The sequence below is a fragment of the Pelophylax lessonae genome (genome assembly GCF_965119305.1).
Source record: "Pelophylax lessonae genome assembly, chromosome: 11".
Taxonomy (NCBI): domain Eukaryota; kingdom Metazoa; phylum Chordata; class Amphibia; order Anura; family Ranidae; genus Pelophylax; species Pelophylax lessonae.
In genome coordinates this window covers 41,569,269-41,590,977 of record NC_138778.1, presented here as the reverse complement: position 1 = coordinate 41,590,977, position 21,709 = coordinate 41,569,269, and the positions used below count along the sequence as shown (strand labels likewise).

At 44.2% G+C, this 21,709-nt stretch overlaps 1 protein-coding gene across 2 annotated transcripts; it reads right to left on the bottom strand.

Annotated features, from left to right (window-relative positions):
• Positions 1–718: 718 nt before the first annotated feature.
• On the bottom strand, positions 719–21,256 carry FAM83D (family with sequence similarity 83 member D). 2 transcript variants are annotated; one of them, XM_082271318.1, is made up of 4 exons: positions 20,798–21,256; positions 5,166–5,333; positions 3,250–3,374; positions 719–1,794 (listed from the first exon to the last, which is right to left on the bottom strand). In XM_082271318.1, exons 1-4 carry the CDS (start codon positions 21,248–21,250, stop codon positions 816–818), a joined length of 1,725 nt encoding a protein of 574 aa, XP_082127444.1. In that variant the 5' UTR covers positions 21,251–21,256; the 3' UTR covers positions 719–815. The 2 variants fall into 2 exon arrangements, with proteins under 2 accessions (XP_082127444.1, XP_082127445.1); XM_082271319.1 differs by having other exon boundaries at positions 719–1,764.
• Between the last annotated feature and the right edge of the window lie 453 nt (positions 21,257–21,709).

The following is a 21,709-nucleotide window of genomic DNA, read 5'->3' as shown; positions in this document are numbered from 1 at the left end:
ATCAGCAGGCAGATCCCTTGCTAAGTAAAACAGATCCCCCCTGCGTGAAAGGGGCCCAAAAAGTGATCATTCCCATAGAGCTAGTTCGCCCTTACACAACTTCCTTAGGAAGCATCTGATTAATTACACCCCAATGAGCTTGCTGTTAAATAGTACCAATTCAATATCTAATGCAGTAGCAGAGACCGTAAGGCAGTTGTAGTGAAGATAAATCATACATATACAAAACACCAAAAGGATAAAATCAGCAGCAGGTGTTAACACTAATACCATCAACTGTTAAAACCAGCAGGTGACAAAACACGTCGCATTCTGGAATGAGAACGAAGTTTAAACATGTCTCCCACAACGCCTTGGGGGACACTGAGCATCTCGCAGTTGATGGCGTTTTCATCACTCTACAGTCTGTTGAACACCAAGCCTAAACCAACTATTGCTTTAGGCAAAACTGGAAAAAAAAATTGATGTGATTACATAACATTTTAGATTTTTTTCCCGCTTGCTGTCCATCTTTGGTGTGATTTTATTTCGTGAATATTGTGCATTTATTTAAGGCTGACTGAGAAAGCCATTAAAATAGCTTCACTGTTAGATATTAAAACACTATCAGTTAAAAAAATAATAATAGTGTTACATTTCTGAGAACCTAAAACAGAGGCCGAGTCTTTCAGTCAATGCAGAAGAACTAAAGTGCTAAAATGACAGCTGTAATGAAGCCAGGGAACAATAGTGTTAAGAGTTCACATAAAAACTTAAAATTTATCAAGCTGTTGGCTTCAACTCGAAGGCGTACCATATCAAAACAAATGACGGCGCTACATATGAGGAGCAAAGCGAACACCATCTCGGAGATTAAGAAGACTGCTATGCATTACATCTCTTCTCTGAAAGCCATACGCAGTTGGCTCACAGTTAAAGTACGAACTGGTAAATCGATTCCTCCTGGACAGGATGGATACCATGTGATCAAGCTTAGACCTGATAGAGGTGTAATGTAATTGACGGTCCTTGCCCAGTTTCTTGAAGGACTCACGCATGGTATAATCAGAATGGTTCAAACCACTGCTTGAGCGAATTGAGGTATCAGATGCTGTGCTAGTGGTGGAAGCAGAAGAAGAGGAAGACGTGGAGGATGTAGTAGAAGAAGAGGACAACCTTGCCACTGTGGAAACAGCTGAGGTTTTGCTCATTTCTGTTGACGATTCCTGGACTTGAGTTGTCTGGGTAGTTGCAGATCTTGAAAAGGTCACAGTTTGTGTAGAAGCCATTCTGGCCAAAATGGCCGTTTGAGTCCCAGCAGTTGAAGTACCCACATTTGTCTGAGTAGCTACATCTTTTCCTTTAAGATTCCACCAGCCATCGCTAGGCTCAGTCTGGGTGGCTATAGTTTCAGTTTCCTTGAGACCAGATATTATCTCACAGTTCTGCAACCAGTCATCTTCAGAAGCTTTAACCTTATCAGGAGCATCAGTATCTTTCTCCAATGTGGGCTTGGTTTCCATAGCCACTCTCTTGGGGGTGCTTGACAACTTTGCTATCTCCATCTGCAGGAGGTTGGTCATTAACGGCTTCCTCTGGGCTGGTAGAGCGTGGGGCAACTTATTTGTTGTTACAGTGGAGTTCCGGAAACTCATCAGAAGCTTGGTACTAATTGGCTTGGATTGAGCATAGAGAATCCTGAACTGGAGGTCAAATTTCTCCACTATTTGCCCCGATAATACTATAACATTACTGCTGTTGAGTTTGCCATCCATCCAGGTGTAGCTGTGGAGAGATGACATAGCAAGTTCATTTCTGGAAAGAAGCAAAGAAATAGATGCTGATAATAGTCATCAATAGCTGAGACTAAAAACAGTCATCAATGTTTATTTTAGGTTTTATTTTTGACAGTGAAGTTGTGTTTTTATTAGGGATGCACCGAAATTTCGGCCACATATCGGCCCGAAAATGAGCCTATCCCATTTCGGCTGAAAATGGGTTAACAATGCCGAAAATGCCAAAATTAATGGCCGCCGTGAGAAAGCAGGAGGGCGCAGCGCAGGTTTGAAAAGTCCCGCCTCTCAATGATGTCCTTACTACTATGATTTGTGTATGAATGAAGTGACACACCGGGCGGGAGGGCAGGCGAGCGGCCGCTAATAGCTGTAACTATGTGAGCCTTCACTTCCCTGTCATGCGGGTATCTCCTCTGACAGGGAAGTGAAGGATCCCATAGTTATATCTCTTATCGGCTGCCCGCCCGGTGTGTCAGTTCATTCGTACACAGATCATAGTAGTGACGTCACCGAGAGGCAGGCCGCCGGCCAGAGGTGCTTCTTTTGGACACCGGAGGAGCACTCAGCAAGCAGAGTGACAGTAAGGAGATTGAATCGTTGGGATGGGGAGGGACGCTGAGCCAGAGGGGGGGAGGGTGTACTGCCGAGGGGGACGCTGAGGCAGCTTACCAACTTACCAATGGTATTCGTATTAATTATGCAGCATGAGGGGGTTAATGTATTGCCACTTCTGGTCACTGATGCATTAGTGACCGACCAGTGGCAGTTAATTAACCCCTTTGTGCTGCATTAGTGCAACCAGTATCAGTGCAACCAGTGTTAATTAACACTGATACTGGCTGCACTTATGCAGCACAAAGGGGTTAATTAACTGCCACTGGTCGGTCACTAATGCATCAGTGACCAGCAGTGGCAATACATTAACCCCCTCATGCTGCATAATACAAATACCATTGGTAATTAAATTAACCTCTTGCCAACCCATCACAGTACATATACTGCGACAGGGTGGCAGCGACAGGTGTACAGTGCTACCCGTTTTTGGTGTATGCCCCTGTTCTATCCATTTTAAAAAAATTTGGGGGAAAAAGTCATTTTCGGTTTTCGGCCAAGGGCATCCTGCATTTTCGGTCCAGAATTTTCATTTCGGTGCATCCCTAGTTTTTATATTTTACTGCAGTAGCAAATTGGGCATTATGCTTACACAATGCAAACATTTAACATTCTAGATCAGTGGTCTCCACCTTATGGCTCTTTGCTTGCTCTTATGGCACAATTTTTGCCACGGACACCAACTATTTCTCCCCCCAAATACCAAAGATCAGGCATGGCTTCCTCCCACTGGGCACAGTTTAGCCCCCTACAGTCTGAAGGACAGTAAACTGGCCCTTTCTTTAGAAAGTTTGCAGACCCCTGTTCTAGATCACAGATATCAGAACATTGTCTAGCTAAGGTACACGTTCCAGGACCACACCTGTAACTTCCTGTGGCAACCTTCAGGCCATCTACCAGCAGGAACTTTTCACGAGCCTTCCCAACGATCTTGGCACCAGACCTGGTATAATAGTTGTTGCCTGTTAAGGTACGAACCCGCATATTCTGTAGCGACAAAAAAAAAAAAAAAAATTATATATTTATTATATATTATATTTTATCATAGGTTACAGAGATCAGCAAATACAAGATGTACATTTTAATATTTGCACCACACATTGCAAAAATCAAGAAACAGTCACCTTTACTTGAATGGGTGTGTCTATTGCTAGCTCACCTTTACAACTCGCTTATACACATTCAGTGGCATCCTTCTGAATTGATGGATCGACCACAAATAGCCAGTCCTCTGGGTATGTTGGGGGCATGTGACCTCCTCCCATGATGCAATACTCAAGGAACCAAGTGCCAGGGTCAAATACCCTGGACGACAACTTCATCATGAACCTCATGTAAGCTATCAAATTATCAGAAATCTTGACTGTTGAGCAGGGAACGGTTGAGATTTGAACCATGAATGGGCAGGCATGGCCAAGTTGATTGGTACAACCCAGTATGTTGGATTTTTAATGCGATTATAGCCGTTAGCAGGGGTGCACCGATCCAACTTTTTTTGTCCCGATACCGATATCTGGCATTGTGTATCTGCCGATACCGGTACGGATACGGAACTACACACAAAGCATGGGGCTGCTGTACAGAGCAAAGCCGCTGCTTCATGTGTATGGCTCCTCCATTCACAGGCGGAGTGCATCTGATATCACTCCGTCTGTGGGCCGGACCTATAGAGAAAGTAGCGACTCCCATCCCATACTACAACACCGAGTAAGGGATGGCTGAGCCGGGACTTAGCAAAACCGGATCGGCCCGTGGATCGGTTAATTTTACCGATCCCCCGATCCAGCTATTGTGGCAGTACCGGAGCCGATATCCGATCCTAATATCGAATCGGTGCATCCATAGCCGTTAGTAATAATTAGTTAATTATTAGTAATTATGGTGTGTTCTCCCAGCCAGGACAGCTCCACGCATCACCCCCCCAGTAGGAATTCCCCATGAACACTGTTGATGGGGGAAATCCAGAGATTTTTTTCAGGAAAGAAAAATCTCTTAATCAATGGCCGGTTTGAGGAACGGAGGAGGTGAGAGTGGAGGAAAGACTGGTATTTTGCTTGGAATTTGGCAAAGTGGCTCTTTATTGGTCCATTCCAGTTCAACTAGAAAGAGCAAACCCACTCCAACTCAAGAATAATTTCCAGCAGCACCTGAAAACATTTGCATTTTTTTTATTTTTGATACATAAAATATACATGGTTTGTTTGCAGGCTAGCGTCCTCAAGAAGGATTCACCACAAGTGATCACATCTCAAGGGTCATTTCCAGAAAGAAAAGGTTATTACAACACAAGCTGGCAAATGTAAAACATGTAACCATGCATCTTCATTGGTGCCTGCATTAGAACTATTTGCCCCATGCCAGGGTCATTTAAGCCCCCAAATTAAGTCTCACTCCTTTTATCTAATTATGGAGGTCCTGTACCCCTGATGGTTGTTTTTGACCAATTTTTTTTTCTGCTAGGAAATGCCCTATATATCATGAAAGGTGGTTAATACTCCTCAGTAATAGGGGCCTACAAATTAACAGTATTTGATGTGCTTAATAAAATGGAAGAGGGGGGGGGGGGTGGGGTTGTGTTCCATAATACAAATCCCAGCAGGTAGAACTTCAAAGATATGTATTTTTTGTATAATCTAAAACCAAACAACCAGATGAAATACTTGTTGGGCAAAAGTGCCAGGAGAAAACCATAACAGGGCAAATCTTACAACTTAAATTCCCCTCCGGGCTTAGTTTTTTTTTTTCTCTCCACTACAATCTAGTCCAGTTGACACCTACCTGTTCTGTCTCAAGTAAAATTCCAAGATTTTGGCACATGGCAAGAAAATGCGGCAGCTGAGACTCATCCACCAAGATGTAAACTGGAACGCGACGTTTTCTGCAAGCTTCATGAATATCTCGAAATATGTCATTGTCTGTAAAGGAGTCCATGACTACTGCGATTACCTGCGAAAAAAAGGAAAATTATCTATCACCCGATTGAGGCCTGTCTCAGCTCAGACATCTTTTAAAGTGTCAAACTCAGATCACAAAAATCTATCAATAAATTGTGTATCACATCCTGTCCATACTCGGTCACTAGGAGATTCCTTTTTTTTTCCTGTATTCTGCAAAATTACCTGGTTGATCCATCCTGATTCTAAATCTCCACCTTTTCTCTTCTGTTCATGTCCCCATGTCCCCAATGCAGTTGGGGATTTTGCAGTTTTCAGTGACTTTCTATGCTGAGCATTTCCCCCCTATCACATCTAAGCAGCCCATGTGACTATAGACACACATGTGGGCGTATACAGTGGTAAATGACTGCCCACTCCCTCCCTCCTCCATGCAAACTAACCAGCTAAAACACAATGGGGGTGGGATATTACATTTTGATTAATGGAGGCTTCGTCTCCCTGTTATTCTAACATAGGCTGGAGGGGCGTGAAAAAGACTGCGATTGGCACATATCTACCTACACCATTTTATTGCCAAAAATATTTGATTTGAAATATATATATACATACATACACACATACACATACACATACACACACATATATACACACATATCAATTTTAAACAGTTTATGGACATTATTTTTACTCCGTATCCCAAAGGCCGCATTTTTTTTTTCTTCTAAATTTGTGACCAGTAGCAGAGGATTAAAAGCACCCCCTGCTTAGGTTTCCCTGCAGATAGGCTAGGAAGGAGCTGGGTCATGTGGCAGCTGTATATCTATCTATTAGGAGGTACTTGGGATGTCTTTTTTTTTTTTTTCTTCATTTAAAAGAAGACAGGGCCATCATCCACATACAGAAATAAAAAAGGGACAATGTAAATTAAAGCACTTGTTACACCAACACTTCATATTCCTGATATGTGCCTGCTCTACTATGTACTTGTATGAGAAAATATCCTGTTCTTTGTATTGCTTCCTTTGTGTGAAATCCCTGGTGTTCCTGCCAGTCCCTCCGCTTTCCTATTAAAAACTGACCACACTAAGGAGAGCACACCGTGGGCAGTTCTCTAGCTATTCTGGGAACTCCGCCTGCTCTCCAATGATCAGACTTGTCCTGACACCCACCCCCGCACAGCCATTCACTGGGAAGCTCCGCGTGGTGCTGTTTTTCACCCCCCAGCTCTTATGCTAAGATCTATACAAAAATGGTTTGCCTTTCATTTCTATTTTAAAATGAATGGGTTGTTTTACAACGTGATCATTTCATTCTACTTTAATGTTCCATCCAGCAATACTGAAACCAGTAAAGCAGGCATGCTAAACTGATGTTTTCTAGGCTACGTGTGACCTTCTGGGGTTTGGGAATTTAAACTGAATGAGACCACAGCTATTCTCCAGATAAACTTATACTCTTCTATGACAATTTTGGAGTTCCCCCATGTTAGGAAGGTGCAAGGCGTGTTCCGGGAGGTTTGTCATGAAGTTCACCAGGAACGATGAATGTCCCCCCAACCGTCACTTAACAAAAGGCTGGGTAGGAAGTGGTTAAGCAGTACAAGGATAGTCTTTTTAGCTTTGGTAAGTCCTCTTTTATAGAGGAGTGCCAGACTACAGACTCCAGTATAGAAGTATGAGCACTAGTAACGTCAAGCAACTAGCATTTGGAAATTACAGCCTCACGCACCCCCAATAGATTGCATATAACAGATCTTACCTACAAGCCCATTCAGAACAATATACTTGGGGCTCCCCCCCCCCTCAGAGCCCCCTCCCCCCCTCAGAGAATCGGTGTAGGCACGCCGCCCTTCCGAGTCAGCCCTCATTTCCACCCCCTACCTACCTTTGAGCATGTCCCTTGGTACCACCACCCCTTTTAGAGAACACAGCACCAAGTATTATTTTTTATATTGTGCCAATTAATTTGTATGGAATTTGTTAATTAGAACAAGAAAAATAGTAAAATAGATACCTCTAGCATTAACAAACCCCCCACCAACAATAGCTCCCCCCCAGCAACAATGGATCCTTCCCATAATAGTATATCCCTCATCTCCCCACCACAATATAGCCCCCCCCACCAGCAACGACGGACCCTCCCATCCATAGACCCCTTCCAGCAACAATAGATCCCCAGCAGCCAGCATCAATCGCTCCTCCAGCATTTCCCAGCACCCGTTGCCATTACATACATTTGATGCTAGAGGTGCTGGAACAGCGTCCCCCCCCCCCCCCCCCGAAAAAAATTCCCGACTATACTGTACAGTGAAAATAAATATCCACTAATGATACATCCCCCTTATAGAAAGGATTCTGGTAATCCATTCATGCTGATAGCTAGGTTTAGATATTAAAGTCCTAAATTCACAAGTGAAGTCTTGTCCTTTTCCATGTAAAATCAGATAAATATTAGGAATGTGAAAAATGCCGATCTTCAGGCTCACCTAGCAGCTGCTTGGGGGGGGGGGGGGGGTATTTCTGCCCTCCAGAAAATAGTCATCATTCAAGTCCGATATTAAAGGGGACAGGTGAGCATGAGCAGAAAGTGACGCATCCATGCACAATCTTGGGAGGGGGTGCCAGCTGCTGTTAGATTGAACATGTTAGGGCAGAAAAGGAGTGGAGCTGTAGGAATATTTCAAGTGGTAATGTCCCCTCGAGGACCATGAAGACTCATCATGTGATGTTTATCACGTAGATGATCGAAGGAGAATCTGACAGAAATCAGGGAAAGCCTAAAGGGCTCTGTGTCACCCTGAGAAAGTAAACACATAAGGGCAAGCTAGGGTGCAAATTTAAGTCTACATGAGTCTTAAGGCCGTACACACGCATCGAAAATTGGCAGGGAATTTTCATCCAACGACCAATCCCCTAATTTTCGGCTTGTTAGTATGATGCTTCCGACACCCGACCGAAAAAAATCTGGTGTGCAGGCTATAAAATTTTTGTCCGCCGTCCATACCTGCAATGCCAGCCTGGAGGCAGGCATTCTGGATACGGACACACACCAGGCTTACCCTGCCTGGTAGTGCATGGGTCGGCTGTTGTAAGCTGACCATGTGGAACCCACTTTGAACTTACCTGCCTCATGCTGTTACTGGGTGATACAGAGTTGGAACATCTGGCTTTGTATAAGCTACAGAATATGTGGATATATAGAGCCCCAATGAGATGCCCCCACGCACTTTGGTTGTATGCTGTCATTGTGGTATATGGAGCAGCCACCAAGGCTTTTGTGGTAAAAGCTAGTGTGATTCCTAGTATAGGTGCGAGTATTCATAGATTTATCCTTATACCTTAAAGTGGAGTTCCACCCATTTTTGGAACTTTAGATCTTTGTAATCCCCTTTAAAATGGCTTTTACCAATGGAAACTTTTTTTTTTTTTTTGCTAGTAAATACCTTAATTTTGGCTTTATTCCTCCTCTCCTCACTTCCTGGTCCGATCGGCGATGACGTCATTCGGCGATCCGCAGTGTCTGCTGGGATGTATTCTACTTGCAGTAGCTGTATCTGTACTGAGCCGTGCCTGCCCCGCCTCCGCCCCGCCTCCTCTCATTGAATTGCATTGTATGAATGTATTAAGGCCGTTCTCTGCCCAGCCTCCGCCCCGCCTCCTCTCATTGAATTGCATTGTATGAATGTATTAAGGCTGTTCTCTGCCCAGCCTCCGCCCCGCCTCCCCTCATTGAGTTGTATTGAGAGGAGGCGGGGCGGAGGCTGGGCAGAGAACAGCCTTAATACATTCATACAATGCAATTCAATGAGAGGAGGCGGGGCGGAGGCGGGGCAGGCACGGCTCAGTACAGATACAGCTACTGCAAGTAGAATACATCCCAGCAGACACTGCGGATCGCCGAATGACGTCATCGCCGATCGGACCAGGAAGTGAGAGGAGGAATAAAGCCAAAATTAAGGTATTTACTAGCAAAAAAAAAAAAAAAAAAAAAAGTTTCCATTGGTAAAAGCCATTTTAAAGGGGATTACAAAGATCTATGTATTCCAACCTATTAAAAATGGGTGGAACTTCGCTTTAAAGATTACAGTATCATTGCTTCAATATGGCTTTGTGATCATTACCGTGGCAGCTTTAGATTGTGCTCAGCCTGATTGTTCAGTCCACCAGTCTGCTATGATCCGAATCGCATTGGTAATTATCGGTCTGTCTTGGTCTCTCTGGCCCTGATGAAGCCTTGTGCGAAACCCGTCGGCTTGCTGGGAACCCTTAGACCGTGCTCCATCAGAGACCCCAATACCATCTTCTGATACAAAGTATCGGCATTCCCACGCGGAATTTATTTCTACACATGCTTCTCTCTTGTTTTATATACGTTACGTATGGGAATTCTTCCCCTTTGATGCACATTTTTTTTATCCATTATGTGTACAATAAAGATGTGTTTTATACAAATTGTGTGCCATCTGTGATCCTGCTCCTCCCATTGGCCTTGAAAGCCCCATATTTTTCTCTTTTTTGGAATTATTATGCAATTCCCTTACAGATGGGTTGTTTTTTTTTTTTTTTTTTTTTTTTAAAACAGATGCAGTTTACTACCACTTTAAAGTTTTTCCCCGGTTTGCAAAAGACTACAATTTTAGAACCTATTTAAATCACAGCATTGCAGTAACGCCCATTGGTGCAACGTGGTGCTTATTATTCTGAATGGCGCCCGGCCTTCTTAGCACACTTGCATGCATTGCAGCCCACTGCAACAAGCTAACCTGCATTATAGTGTGCTGGCGAGAATGTTGTATGCATGGTTTTTGGAGCATTTTGGTGTGTTGGGCAGCCCAATCAAATGAAGGTGCTGCTCCAATGCAAGTGAACCAAGCCCGTTGCATGCTGCAGCAGACCAGGCCCTTAACCCTTCTATTGGCCAAGCATATAAATCTAGTGGTATAAAAATCTGGTTCATTAGCCATTTCAAATGGACACCGTTCCCCAAAACCTGTAGACTAAAAGGAGAGGTTATTTATATGCAGATCTAACTTTGTGAAAAGTCAAATGCCAAGCTCTCATTTCCAACCACTCCCCCTGGCTACGGACCAATGCCGACAGAGCTTCAATATGCAACTGTCCTTGGAAAGGCAGAGGTGTGGCTTCACTTTCTCCATGCTGGAAGGATGGCACTCAATAGCGAGAAATCAGATCATTTTGGACAGACTGGCGTTTTTGTCTTCACCAACTCTGCACCAGTGGGTTGTCTATAGGCTAAATCGTTCATAATTAGTTTCTGTAAACATCGGCTCAACAAAAGGCTTGCTTTAAAGCGGTAGTAAACTTATCAAACAAAACTCAGAAAATTAATGTAGGCATGACACAAAAGCCTTTTATATCAATCCACCTTGTAAATTACGTTTTTCCTGTCACCCATCCAAAGCCAGCGCCATTTTTATGGTTCTCTTCCGTATCTGTGCATTGTTCAGATGTGGAGTCCCATTCACCCATTGTTTCTGTCCAGGTGGCTAGATAATTAGTTCAGGGGTATTATATTTCTGTACACAATTTCATCTGCATAGGATAATGTAATCAGGCACCTGACCCGATGGGATAATCTGATCAGGAGGGGATGTCCTCCTGTGTAGTATATATTGTGTGTGAGTTTGTTCAATAAATATTCCAGATCTATACAAGCTAAGTTCCGACTAGTTTTTTTTATGGGGGGGGGGGGGGGTGCTGTAATATCTGATATCTATGTTAAAGACTGAAGGAAGCGGTATTCTGATGGAAGCACAAGCAAATTGTGGGGGTCGCGGTTCCATTACACAGCATATTAGACTTACCTGCTTTTTTCAGTAGTTCTGCACAGAGCCGCCCTGATCCTCTTCTCAGGTCCCTCACTTGCACTTCCCTCCTGCCGAGTGCCCCCACAGCAAGCAGCTTGCTATGGGGGCACCAGAGCCGCTGCTCTGTGTCCATTCAGACCTGAAGCTGAAGCTTGGCAACGATCATGGTCTCACTGATTTGATTAACAGCAGCAGGAGCCAACAGTGCCCGCTGTGTTGCTCAGCCAATCGGGGGGGAGTGAAGAGTCCCAGACAGCCAAGTCTCTTGTGCAACAATCGCTGGATTGAGATGGGGGCTCAGGTAAGTGTTAGAGGGGCTGCTACAGAAGGTTTTTTGATCTAAATGCATTAAGAACACCCTCTGCCTTTTAGAACCACTTTGGCCTTAACGCACACAGGGTGTGCATTAAAAAAAAAAAAAAAAAAAACACAACACCCTGTGTGCATGAGGCCTTTAAGTTGAGGGATGTTAGATGGAAGCCAACCAACATGACCACCCACAAGCAAATTTGCGAACATTTGGCCAGTTTAATGTCCAATAAGCTGCAATATAATCAGCATCCTGCCATCCCTTCAGATTTTGATCAGTCATACTTAAAGAGGAAGTAAACCCTCCTCAGGAAGTTGTACCTATAGGTAAGCCTATATTAAGGCTTACCTATAGGTACTGTAAATATCTCCTAAACATGTACCGTTTAGGAGATATTTACCTTTAATGCAGCCAGTGACGTCACTGGCGCATGCGCTCTGAAGGAACGGCAGATCGTGCCGTTCCTTCAGAGCCCCGTGCCGTGACCGTCGGCTCCCGCGCGCGTGCGCGGGAGTGACGTCACCGCGGCTCCGGCCAATCAGATGGCCGGATGCCGCGATCCCGGAAGACGGGCGACTATACATGTCGCCCGTCATACAGGTAAGCGGACGGCACGGCGGGGGCTCGTTCTAAGGTAAGTATTTCATAATGAGCTAGTATGCGATGCATACTAGCTCATTATGGGTTTCTCTTTCAGGTTGTAAAGAAGACAAAAAAAAAAAAATTTCTTGGTGTACAACCTCTTTAAACAGTGATAAGGAATAAATGGGCCAAATCAAAAAGCAAACACGAAGAAAGCCAAGGCAAACCTTGGCTAAATCTATATTCGTCATTGAATATAAATATGAAGCCTGTGCAAACATCTCCAAGCACCGGCTGAGAAAAATCGCACTAGCCTCCAAACTTTCATGTGACTGATAATAATGCTCAAGGCAAAAGCAGCAGTTTGAGCAAACATCAGGGAGTTGGAGAGCGTTCATTGGAGCTGCAATGTTTGACTTTGATTTATGGAGGTAAAGCCAAGCTATCTTCAAAGCAACAACCTTCTACAGCATAAGACAAGACCCAAACAGGATATTATGCACCATCACAGCTCAGCATAACTGCCCTCATAAATCACGTCATATAGGCGGAAGATTAGCATCTTCTGAAGCCGAACATTTTCACATGAAAGACAGCGTGCTTTCCTTTAACATTTCTGTACATCACCAGCTGATAAAAATTAAAGTGATTTTTTTTTTTTTTTTCCCCTTTCTTACCAGCAGCCTGTTGAGGTCAACCATTTTATCAGCTTAAACAGTTTGCACAGAAAACTAGTTGTGCAAAAGCCAACTTCATAGACTGGTGACAGAAATAATTACTGGGAGTTTTTGGTGTGCATAAAACGGTTAACATCTCATTCCACAAGATAAATGTCTTGGTCAGATTATAGGCTCAGTGGTGGAAGCCAATGTTGACTTATTTTATTTAAGTGCTTTTGAATTGCTAGGTTACAGATAGCCTAGATGTAAGGGTTGGGCTGAAGGCGGTGAATGACCCAAGTCAGATCTTACCTACCTAGCTTGGCTAGACAAAATAAGAGAAGTGTAGAGATACAACTTCTAGACCAGCCTCTCAAACTTTTTAAAGCGGAGTTCCACCTAAAAAAAAAAAAAAAAAAAAAAATAATACATAAAAATACCCCTGGGACAGTCAGGGCTAGTACATTCCACAATGGATAGCCTCTGATCTGTCCCAGGTTGCACTTACCTTTTAGAAGAAATACTTACCTTGAAAATGTCTTGTCCAGCGCTGCCATCTCAGGTGTGGGCAGCTGAAGCCAGCGCGATCCTCTTCTGCGTCCTCTTCCGTCTTCTTCGGTCCCACGATGCACTGCACCGGCCCCGCCATCACTTCCGGGGCTGCAGCGTCATCCCTGCACAGCTTCTGGGTATGACGTCGGGGCCGGTGCATGGATTCCTGGGAGCGATGATGCTCAGCTCCCAGGAATCATTGCAAGCCAGGAAGTGACGGGCTGTGGCCGCAGAGGGAGGAAGAGGAAGTAAGGCGAGTATATTTTCTTCTAAAACAAGGTAAGTAAAAAAAAAAAAAAAAAAAAAAACGCGATTATCCATTTGTTTTTCAGGTGACCCGGAGCAAGAAGATGGACCGATGTTAAATTTTAGGCTGGAACTCCACTTTAAGGCTCCATGTACACGGGACGCTGGAAATGGCCATTTAGGAGCAGTTGGGCGTTTTTTTTTTTTTTTTTAGAAGCACCTGAACCCATCTACATTTTATCTTATCTGTCCATGTACACCAGGTCGTTTGCGGGCAGTTGCGTTCAGGGACTTTTTTTTAGAACGCAATTATTTGCGTTCGAACGTGTGTTTCCCGGCGATTCAAACGCAAAAACGCGACCGAACGCGACGACCCGCGTTTGGCGTTCGCGTTTTTTCCATTTTAAAGGGGAATAATTTTTTTGACCTCTAGGAACAGTTCTAAACGCAAACGCCCGCTAAACGCGGGTACAAACGCGACCAAACGGACGTTTCAAACGTCCTAAAAATTCCAGCATTCAAAGGGACTTTTAACAACGTCCTGTGTACATGGACCCTAAAACCCAAAAGGAAACCTTGAAATAACTTTTTGGTCTCAGGGAACCCAATCGTATGTGCAATAAATGGGTGCGCTAGATGTGAACAGTGTATGCTATAAACAAAAGGAAAACACTGTATAAAGGAGTATCTGATAAATTAATAATACACAGGTAATGATGTATTGTGCACAATGTGAACAAAAAGTATACAATATGAAAAATTGAAACAAAATCAGTCCAAATAAAAAAGTCAAAATGAAAAAAAGGCTGTGATCTTCTTAAAAGTGGAAAGGTGAAGAGGATGTGCAGACACAGAATCCCTCTTGGCACCCACGTGTAAAGGAGAGAGGTAATGCCCTTACCAGCTCGACAAAAATAAACACTTGAAAAGATGACACCAGCCAGTGTAATGGATAGTAAAGAAATCCCAACCTTTCACTCTTCCACCAGATGTGTGGTATATGGAAACTCTTACCAGATGCAAGTATTTCACAGTTAGATGGGGAGTGATATTATTCTCCAGACTACCAGGCAGTAAATTCTGCTCTGACTCCTGTTGTGGTGGGGAGGTGAAATCTCTTTCTTGTACCCCTCACATTCAGCCACAGATAAGGGTCTCTAGATCATGCCTCGGAAGAAGTCCTTTGGCGACGAAACCGGTTGAGCTGAGCTTCACATTCTGGCTTAGGCACTTTTGGATGTTTTTTGCCCACCATCACTGTGAAATCTGCTGTTTATGCTGCCTTTTTATCTGCCGTTTATACTGCCCTTTATCCCCAGAGGAGCCGCTTGGTTTATTTGGGTTCTCCGTTCTTTGCCACGACTCAAACTGCTCAGTCCCCTCTGACGCACCCGAGTCCTCCTTCAACCCAGCTCCAACCACTACCGAAAACTACAGAAGGGGTGGAACAAGACCAGTCACCCTTCAACAGAATTCAAAACCTGCACAAAGATGAAGATCAGGCAGGTGGGGTGTGTTAGATCTATAGCAGATTGATTATTATTCTCCAAGCTATTAAACTATGCACAACTGCACCAGATTTTGAACTCTCCAGTTGTAGTAAATCAATCCCATGGAGAATAATAATCAATCTGCTATAGATTTAGCACACCCCACCTGCCTGATCTTCATCTTGGTGCAGGTTCTGAATTTTGTTGAAGGGTGACTGGTCTTGTTCCACCCCTTCTGTAGTTTTCGGTAGTGGTTGGAGCTGGGTTGAAAGAGGACTCAGGTGCGTCAGAGGGGACTGAGCAGTTTGAGTCGTGGCAAAGAACAGAGAACCCAAATAAACCAAGCGGCTCCTCTGGGGATAAAAGGCAGAATAAACCGCAGATATCACAGTGATGGTGGGCAAAAACATTTAAAAGTGCGATAGTCAGAACGTGAAGCTCAGCTCAACCAGTTTCGTCGCCAAAGGACTTCTTCAGGGGCACGATCTAGACACTTATCTGTGGCTGAATGTAAGGGGTACAAAAAAGAGATTTCACCGTAACAGGAGTCAGAGCAGAATTTGCAAGAAAGTTTACTGCCTGGTAGTCTGGAGAATATCACTCCCCATCTGACCTGTGAAATACTTGCCTCTGGTAAGAGTTTCCATATACCACACATCGGGTGGAAGAGTGAAAGGTTGGGATTTCTTTTCTATCCATTACACTGGCTAGTGTCATCTTTTCAAGTGTTTATTTTTGTCGAGTTGGTAAGGGCATTACCTCTCTCTTCTTTACACGTGGGTGCCAAGAGGGATTCTGTGTCTGCACATCCTCTTCTTCACCTTTCCACTTTTAAGAAGATCACAGCCTTTTTTCATTTGGACTGATTTGTTTCAATTTTTCATATTATATACCTTTGTTCACATTGTGCACAATACATCATTAACTGTGTATATTAATTTATCAGGTACTCCTTATATACAGCGTTTTCCTTTGTTTATAGCATACATTGTTCACATCTAGCGCACCCATTTATTGCACATCACACGTTTACTTTATCCAGGTTAATGTTTTGGTTGCTGCTGGAGACACTTTTGTTTGCGCACCTTATTTTTCAACCCATCTGATAGTCTATCTACAGTTCAATGTACATTGGTGTGATGGTCAGTGGAATAATCTCCCCTTACAGATAGCTAATAAGATCCACTGTGGTCAGTGGTTAATTAAGAGGCAAAAATTGCACATACAAGGAGTTATCAAAAAGTTTTGAGACTAGTTTTGTAACCCTAACAGATGGCAGCACAAGGCTGTACAAACAGTTACAGGGAGCACTGACCTTCAGAAGTCAGTTTTCCAAAAACACATCTTCCGGTGTACATTGGGAGTTGTGCAACTGGTGCTATTCTGATCACGTGTGTTACCAGGTCTGCTATTTCATCATAGACTGGAAGTTAAAAAACACACAAGTTTCTCCCTGGAAACAAACTCACTTCTGCACCCACCAGATTTGGCTTCACCCTCTTCCCAAAAGATAAAAGCTCAAAGTTCGCAGTTTTTACACCATTGTGGAGATCCAGCACGAATCACAGAAGGGGCTTGACATGCATCGAAAAGAAGACTTCCAGGATACATTGCAGAAGTGGCAGCAACCCTGGGAGTGCTGTATTGCTGTGCAATGGGGCCATTTTGAAGGCGATAGCGTGTAAACTTAGATCAAGTACTTTCTTGTTAACGGGGCTAGTCTTAAAAAACTTTGATATCATCTTAGACCAAGAAAGCCATAGGCAACCTTTTAAAAAGGAACCATGGTTGAACAAGGCACCTCTGGAGATGCAACCTCCAGAGCAGGCCATTTTAACATTTTTACCCCAGAGGAGCCCTGGGAGGAGGGAAAAATCAGATCTTAGGGAACCCCTTGCTAAAAGCAATTTATTAGGGGTCAGTGTAAAAATTTTCCCTTACATTAATGGTCAGAATGCCACCCTTACAGACAAATAGAATAGTTTCCGTCCTGTCACCGCCCCCCTTTTTTTGGTTTGGTCCACATGGGACATCATACAGCCAAAGGTCAAAGAATCCCTAGCAACCTCTCATGGACCCCAGATTTTCAGAAACAAAACCCTAGTTTAGAATGGCTGCTCTAGAGAGATATAACCTCTAGTAGAATACCATTGGGAAAGGCATCATCATGGGTAAGAACCTTCAGCAAATTTGGAAGCCACCACTTCCATGCTCCAATTTTTTAGCTTATCTTGGTGACAAAAAGTAGCAACTGTCTCAAAGTGTTAATACTGAATACACAGATTGGGCGGGTAATTTCTACTAAGACCCCTTCCACGCAGGTCGTTTCTACTAAGACCCCTTCCACACGGGCATTGATTTTCTGTAAAGGTGAACTTACATTTTAAGCTAGCACAATATTCTTTTTAGCCCTAAGTCCGATTTAAGCTTTTGTAGGAAAATACAATTTTCCTTAAAGTGCAGGTTCAGCCTAAAACTAAAATCTCGAAATCTACTTGCTTGCAGCCGCAATCCAAGACTAACCTATCTAGCCCTGTAAAGCAAAAAAAAAAATCACTATATATACTTTTTCTGAAGCCGCTCCCGTCCTGTCTCCAGCGGCAGAAGCCGTGTGTAGGAGGCAGCCGGCAACAGCTGGGAAATTAAGTCAACCTTAAGTTACTACCATAAGGGGCTTCCGTTGTTGGCTGCCTCTCCTGCACCAGCCTACACAAAGAAGCTGCCGCTGAGAGCTCAGCGTGGAACCAAAGCAGCTTCAGAATAAGCATGCATAGCCATTTTTGCTTTACAGGGCAAGATAGGTCAGTCTCCGATTGTGGCTGCCAGCAGGTCAGTCTCCGATTGTGGCTGCCAGCAGGTCAGTCTCCGATTGTGGCTGCCAGCAGGTCAGTCTCCGATTGTGGCTGCCAGCAGGTCAGTCTCCGATTGTGGCTGCCAGCAGGTCAGTCTCCGATTGTGGCTGCCAGCAGGTCAGTCTCCGATTGTGGCTGCCAGCAGGTCAGTCTCCGATTGTGGCTGCCAGCAGGTCAGTCTCCGATTGTGGCTGCCAGCAGGTCAGTCTCCGATTGTGGCTGCCAGGAGATTTGAGTTTTAGGCTGAACTTCAACTTTAATTCTGTATTGCATTTTTTATTGGTGCCCTTACGCATTATGTATCCATTTGCTACAGAAAGCTACCTTGGCCCAGGTAATTTAGAATATCAGTCCAATCCCAAACTGAATAGGGCTTTGTTCATGTTATGTCTATCAGGAGATACAAGAGGGCATCAGCTGAGTGCTGTCCAAATGTGGGCAGTTCGACACCTTCAGACTGGTCATAGACATAACGACGGGCAGTAAAATATCTACAAGTCATCAAACACCTCAGATCCTCTGTGTAAATTGGACCATTAGTGAGAGGCAAAAGACTCAATAGCACCCTAGTTATAGAAGTGTAAAGTGATGTGCGCACTAGACAGTCCTCAAATGCCACCCTGTGATGACCCTTAGATGGCCACAACTTCATCCAACCTCCACCATTAAGACCACTTCTACTCATCCTGGCCATACATGTTTTATAATAATGCTCTTCAAAATTAATATTTAGCTTTACTAACAAACGTAAAGGGCGCAACTTTAATCAACCATTCCCAGCCATTGTTCTTTTGAACCCTAGGGTTTCCTCCAGAGATAGTAAAAGGGATCTTTAAGCTGCAGTAAAACAGATTTAATGATTCCTGCACAGTTCCAGGGCCAATGTCACTTGGCACAGCCAGTGAATAACTTTCTAGTGGCCTTTAAAAGTTGTACTCTGACAACTGTAAAGGGGGGGGGGGGAACATCCTTCCCACTGTTAACCAATGAGAAGCCCCGTTTACAGGGACGGCTGGTAAAAATCAGATGGTTGAGTCATCATTTGACTGCCAGCCTACAATAAAGCCAGGAAGGGGCCGTTCACATGCCATGGACACAAAGCTTTGAGTTGCAGCAAAAAAAAAAAAAAAAAAAAAGTCATGTTGAGCTGACCGGCGAACAAGCCCATTCAAGTCAGTGGGGCCACCTCACAAGACAAAGATTTTCTGCCCTGGGCAATCAACCCAGTTTGACTAAAAAAAAAAAAAAAAAAAAAAAAAAAAAAAAAAAAAAAAAAAGGAAAGAAATAAATCTAAATAGAGATTCTAAAGCAAATGGGAAGGAATTTATGGCTATTCAGTAATTTGTGCATTTGAAGTGCATTGAACAACCACAGGTTGAACTGGATGGACTATGGTCTTTATTCACTACTATGTAACATCGATTGGTTAATAAAACGGAAGCATGGATGACCACCAATACTCCGAGGCAGTTTAACCATGCATGTTCAGGCTTGAGCCTACATCAACCTAAGTGCCCCAGCAACTGTGCAAATGTCACATGTAATAAGACCAGACCATCCGAGAAATGACTTCCACACCTCCAATGCAAGCTCATCCCAACGTTTGGTGAATGCATAGGAACCGAGGTCACTGATGAGATAGAACGCTTACAAATCTCATCCTGCAACCTAAAGGTCAGGGCCACTGTGGCTACCTAACAGATCTAACTGTCACCATACACAATACAACCTGACCATACAAACATGAAGACTGATAAGGAATTCACAAAAGGGGTGGGAAGGAAAATTAAAATAAAAACCCACATCAATCCTGTATGTTTCCTTTTTTTTTTCTACCCCCCAGAATAGCGGATGGACACGATTGGTCACCTATTCATGCCAATTGTGTCTCAATCTATTTCCTGTTCCATTGTTTTGTAGCATCAGACATGGATCGTTCTGCATCAGGGCACCGTGTATGGTCGCCATAAAACACTCCACCCAACAAGGACAATGGATCTTCTGGTCTGTGTACAGCATCACATAAACCTGTTCTATCTAATATACTGTATAAAAAAAAAATATATATATATATATATATATATATATATATATATATATATATATATATACACACATACATACATACATATATACACACACACACATATATATACATATAGGGCTTTTTCAGTGGGAATGCGGGGGAACGCAGTTCCGGCACTGAATGTATGACATGGCAAGGGGTTCTCAGGTGTGCTGGAGGGTCTACTGCTGCTGGGGGGGATCTATTGTTGCTGGAGGGGATCTACTGTTTAGGGAGGGGTCTATGATGCTGGCTACTGGAGAGTCTATTGTTGCTAGCTACTGGGGGTCTGTTGTTGCTGGAGGGGGGGGGGGTCTATTGCTGCTGGCTGTGGGGGATCTATTATATTGCTTTTCTTGTTATTACCAAATTCCATACTACAAAATGACACTTGGCTCTATATTCTCCAAAAGGGTCTGTACAGGGAGATGGGTAGGGGGGGTGAAACCAAGGGTCAGTGGTGGGTGGGGGGTGAAGTTACTTAGAACGGGGGAGTTCCTGCACCTATTCTGAGAAAAAAGCCATATATATATATATATCTCTTTGGATTAATGAAGTGTGGGAATGTGCAGAGTTGATTCTGTGCATTCCCATGATTGGTCATATCTATGTAGATATGATTATATATATATATATATATATATATAGATAGATAGATAGATAGATAGATAGATAGATAGAGAGAGTTTTTGATCCATGGCCTGACAACTGATCACAGCACTTGTCTTAGTGATCTCTCAGGAATTATTAATCCTCATCATTCCTACTATGGCTGGCCACACACTGTACAATCTGATTGTACAATCCTCTTAATTGAATTCCTATTAGCTTCCAATCAGGCAGGTCCTGATACTATAGTGTACACAGGTAGTAGGCCTGCTGGGGGATCGTACAATGCATGCTATGGACCCCCTCCCCAGTACACCCACCTCCCGGGCGCCCTTGATCAGAGCCCGGACCGCCTCCTTGCAGCTGTAGATGGTCTCCCCGAATCCGGGCTGGAAATGGACCTCCACCCGGGTGGCCCCCCGGTACGATCCCGCACTGAAGGCCGGCCAGCCGAGCTCCAGCAGAGGGGGCTCCACATCGGAGATCTCGGGGAAGTAGGTGACCGAAGAGCAGTCCACAGAGGCGGACACGGAGATCTCCTCCTCCCCGCACTGCAGGCTGGAAGCCGAGTTCAGGATCTCCCCGACCTCCGGTTCGGACAGGAAGCCCGGTACCCGCTCCCGGTGCAGGAATCCCCGCAGAGCCTCCGGACCCCCGGACACCAACTCCTCCAGGGCCAGCCGCTGGGCCTCGCTGTACAGATCGGGGGGAGCGGCGGGCCAGCGGGAGCCCAGAGGGGTGAAGTCTTCCAGACACTGGGACAGGTTCGCCATGACGGAGAGAGCAGTCCCAGCAACTAAAATATCACCGGAACCCTGCCACCGCTAGTTATAGGACATTTAAATCCAAACAAGCCCGGGGCGGCCGCTCATTGGCTCAATAAACACACCCCCGGATAGTGATAGGACGAGAGGTACAGCCATGGGAGAAAAAAAACGCCTTTTCAGTTTAGGATTGTCACGTCGAGACACGCCCAAACACTACTGTTTGGCTGAGCGTTGACTTGTGGGCGGGGCGTCTACTGCAAGGTGTGTGTGTGTGTGTGTGTGTGTGTATATGAGTGTGTGATCACAGGTCACTCTACCTTGGTTTTATGATTGGATTGCACAATAACTGCAGCAAAAATCTCACTAGGATTTTTTTTTCCTACAAGCTTTAACAAAACAAAACTCTCACTTATTGCAGTTAGACCCCATTCACACTGCCGCGACCAGAAAGTCGCCTCATAAGGG

What these genes read in the sequence shown, in the direction of transcription:
- FAM83D (XM_082271318.1), bottom strand. Translation starts at nt 21,250, where the DNA reads ATGGCGAACCTGTCCCAGTGTCTGGAAGACTTCACCCCTCTGGGCTCC. An exon ending in TGATCAAGGGCGCCCGGGAG is followed by an intron (nt 5,334 to 20,797) that starts GTGGGTGTACTG and finishes TTTTTTTCGCAG; the next exon opens with GTAATCGCAGTAGTCATGGA. An exon ending in GTTGCCACAGGAAGTTACAG is followed by an intron (nt 1,795 to 3,249) that starts GTGTGGTCCTGG and finishes GCTTCTTTCCAG; the next exon opens with AAATGAACTTGCTATGTCAT.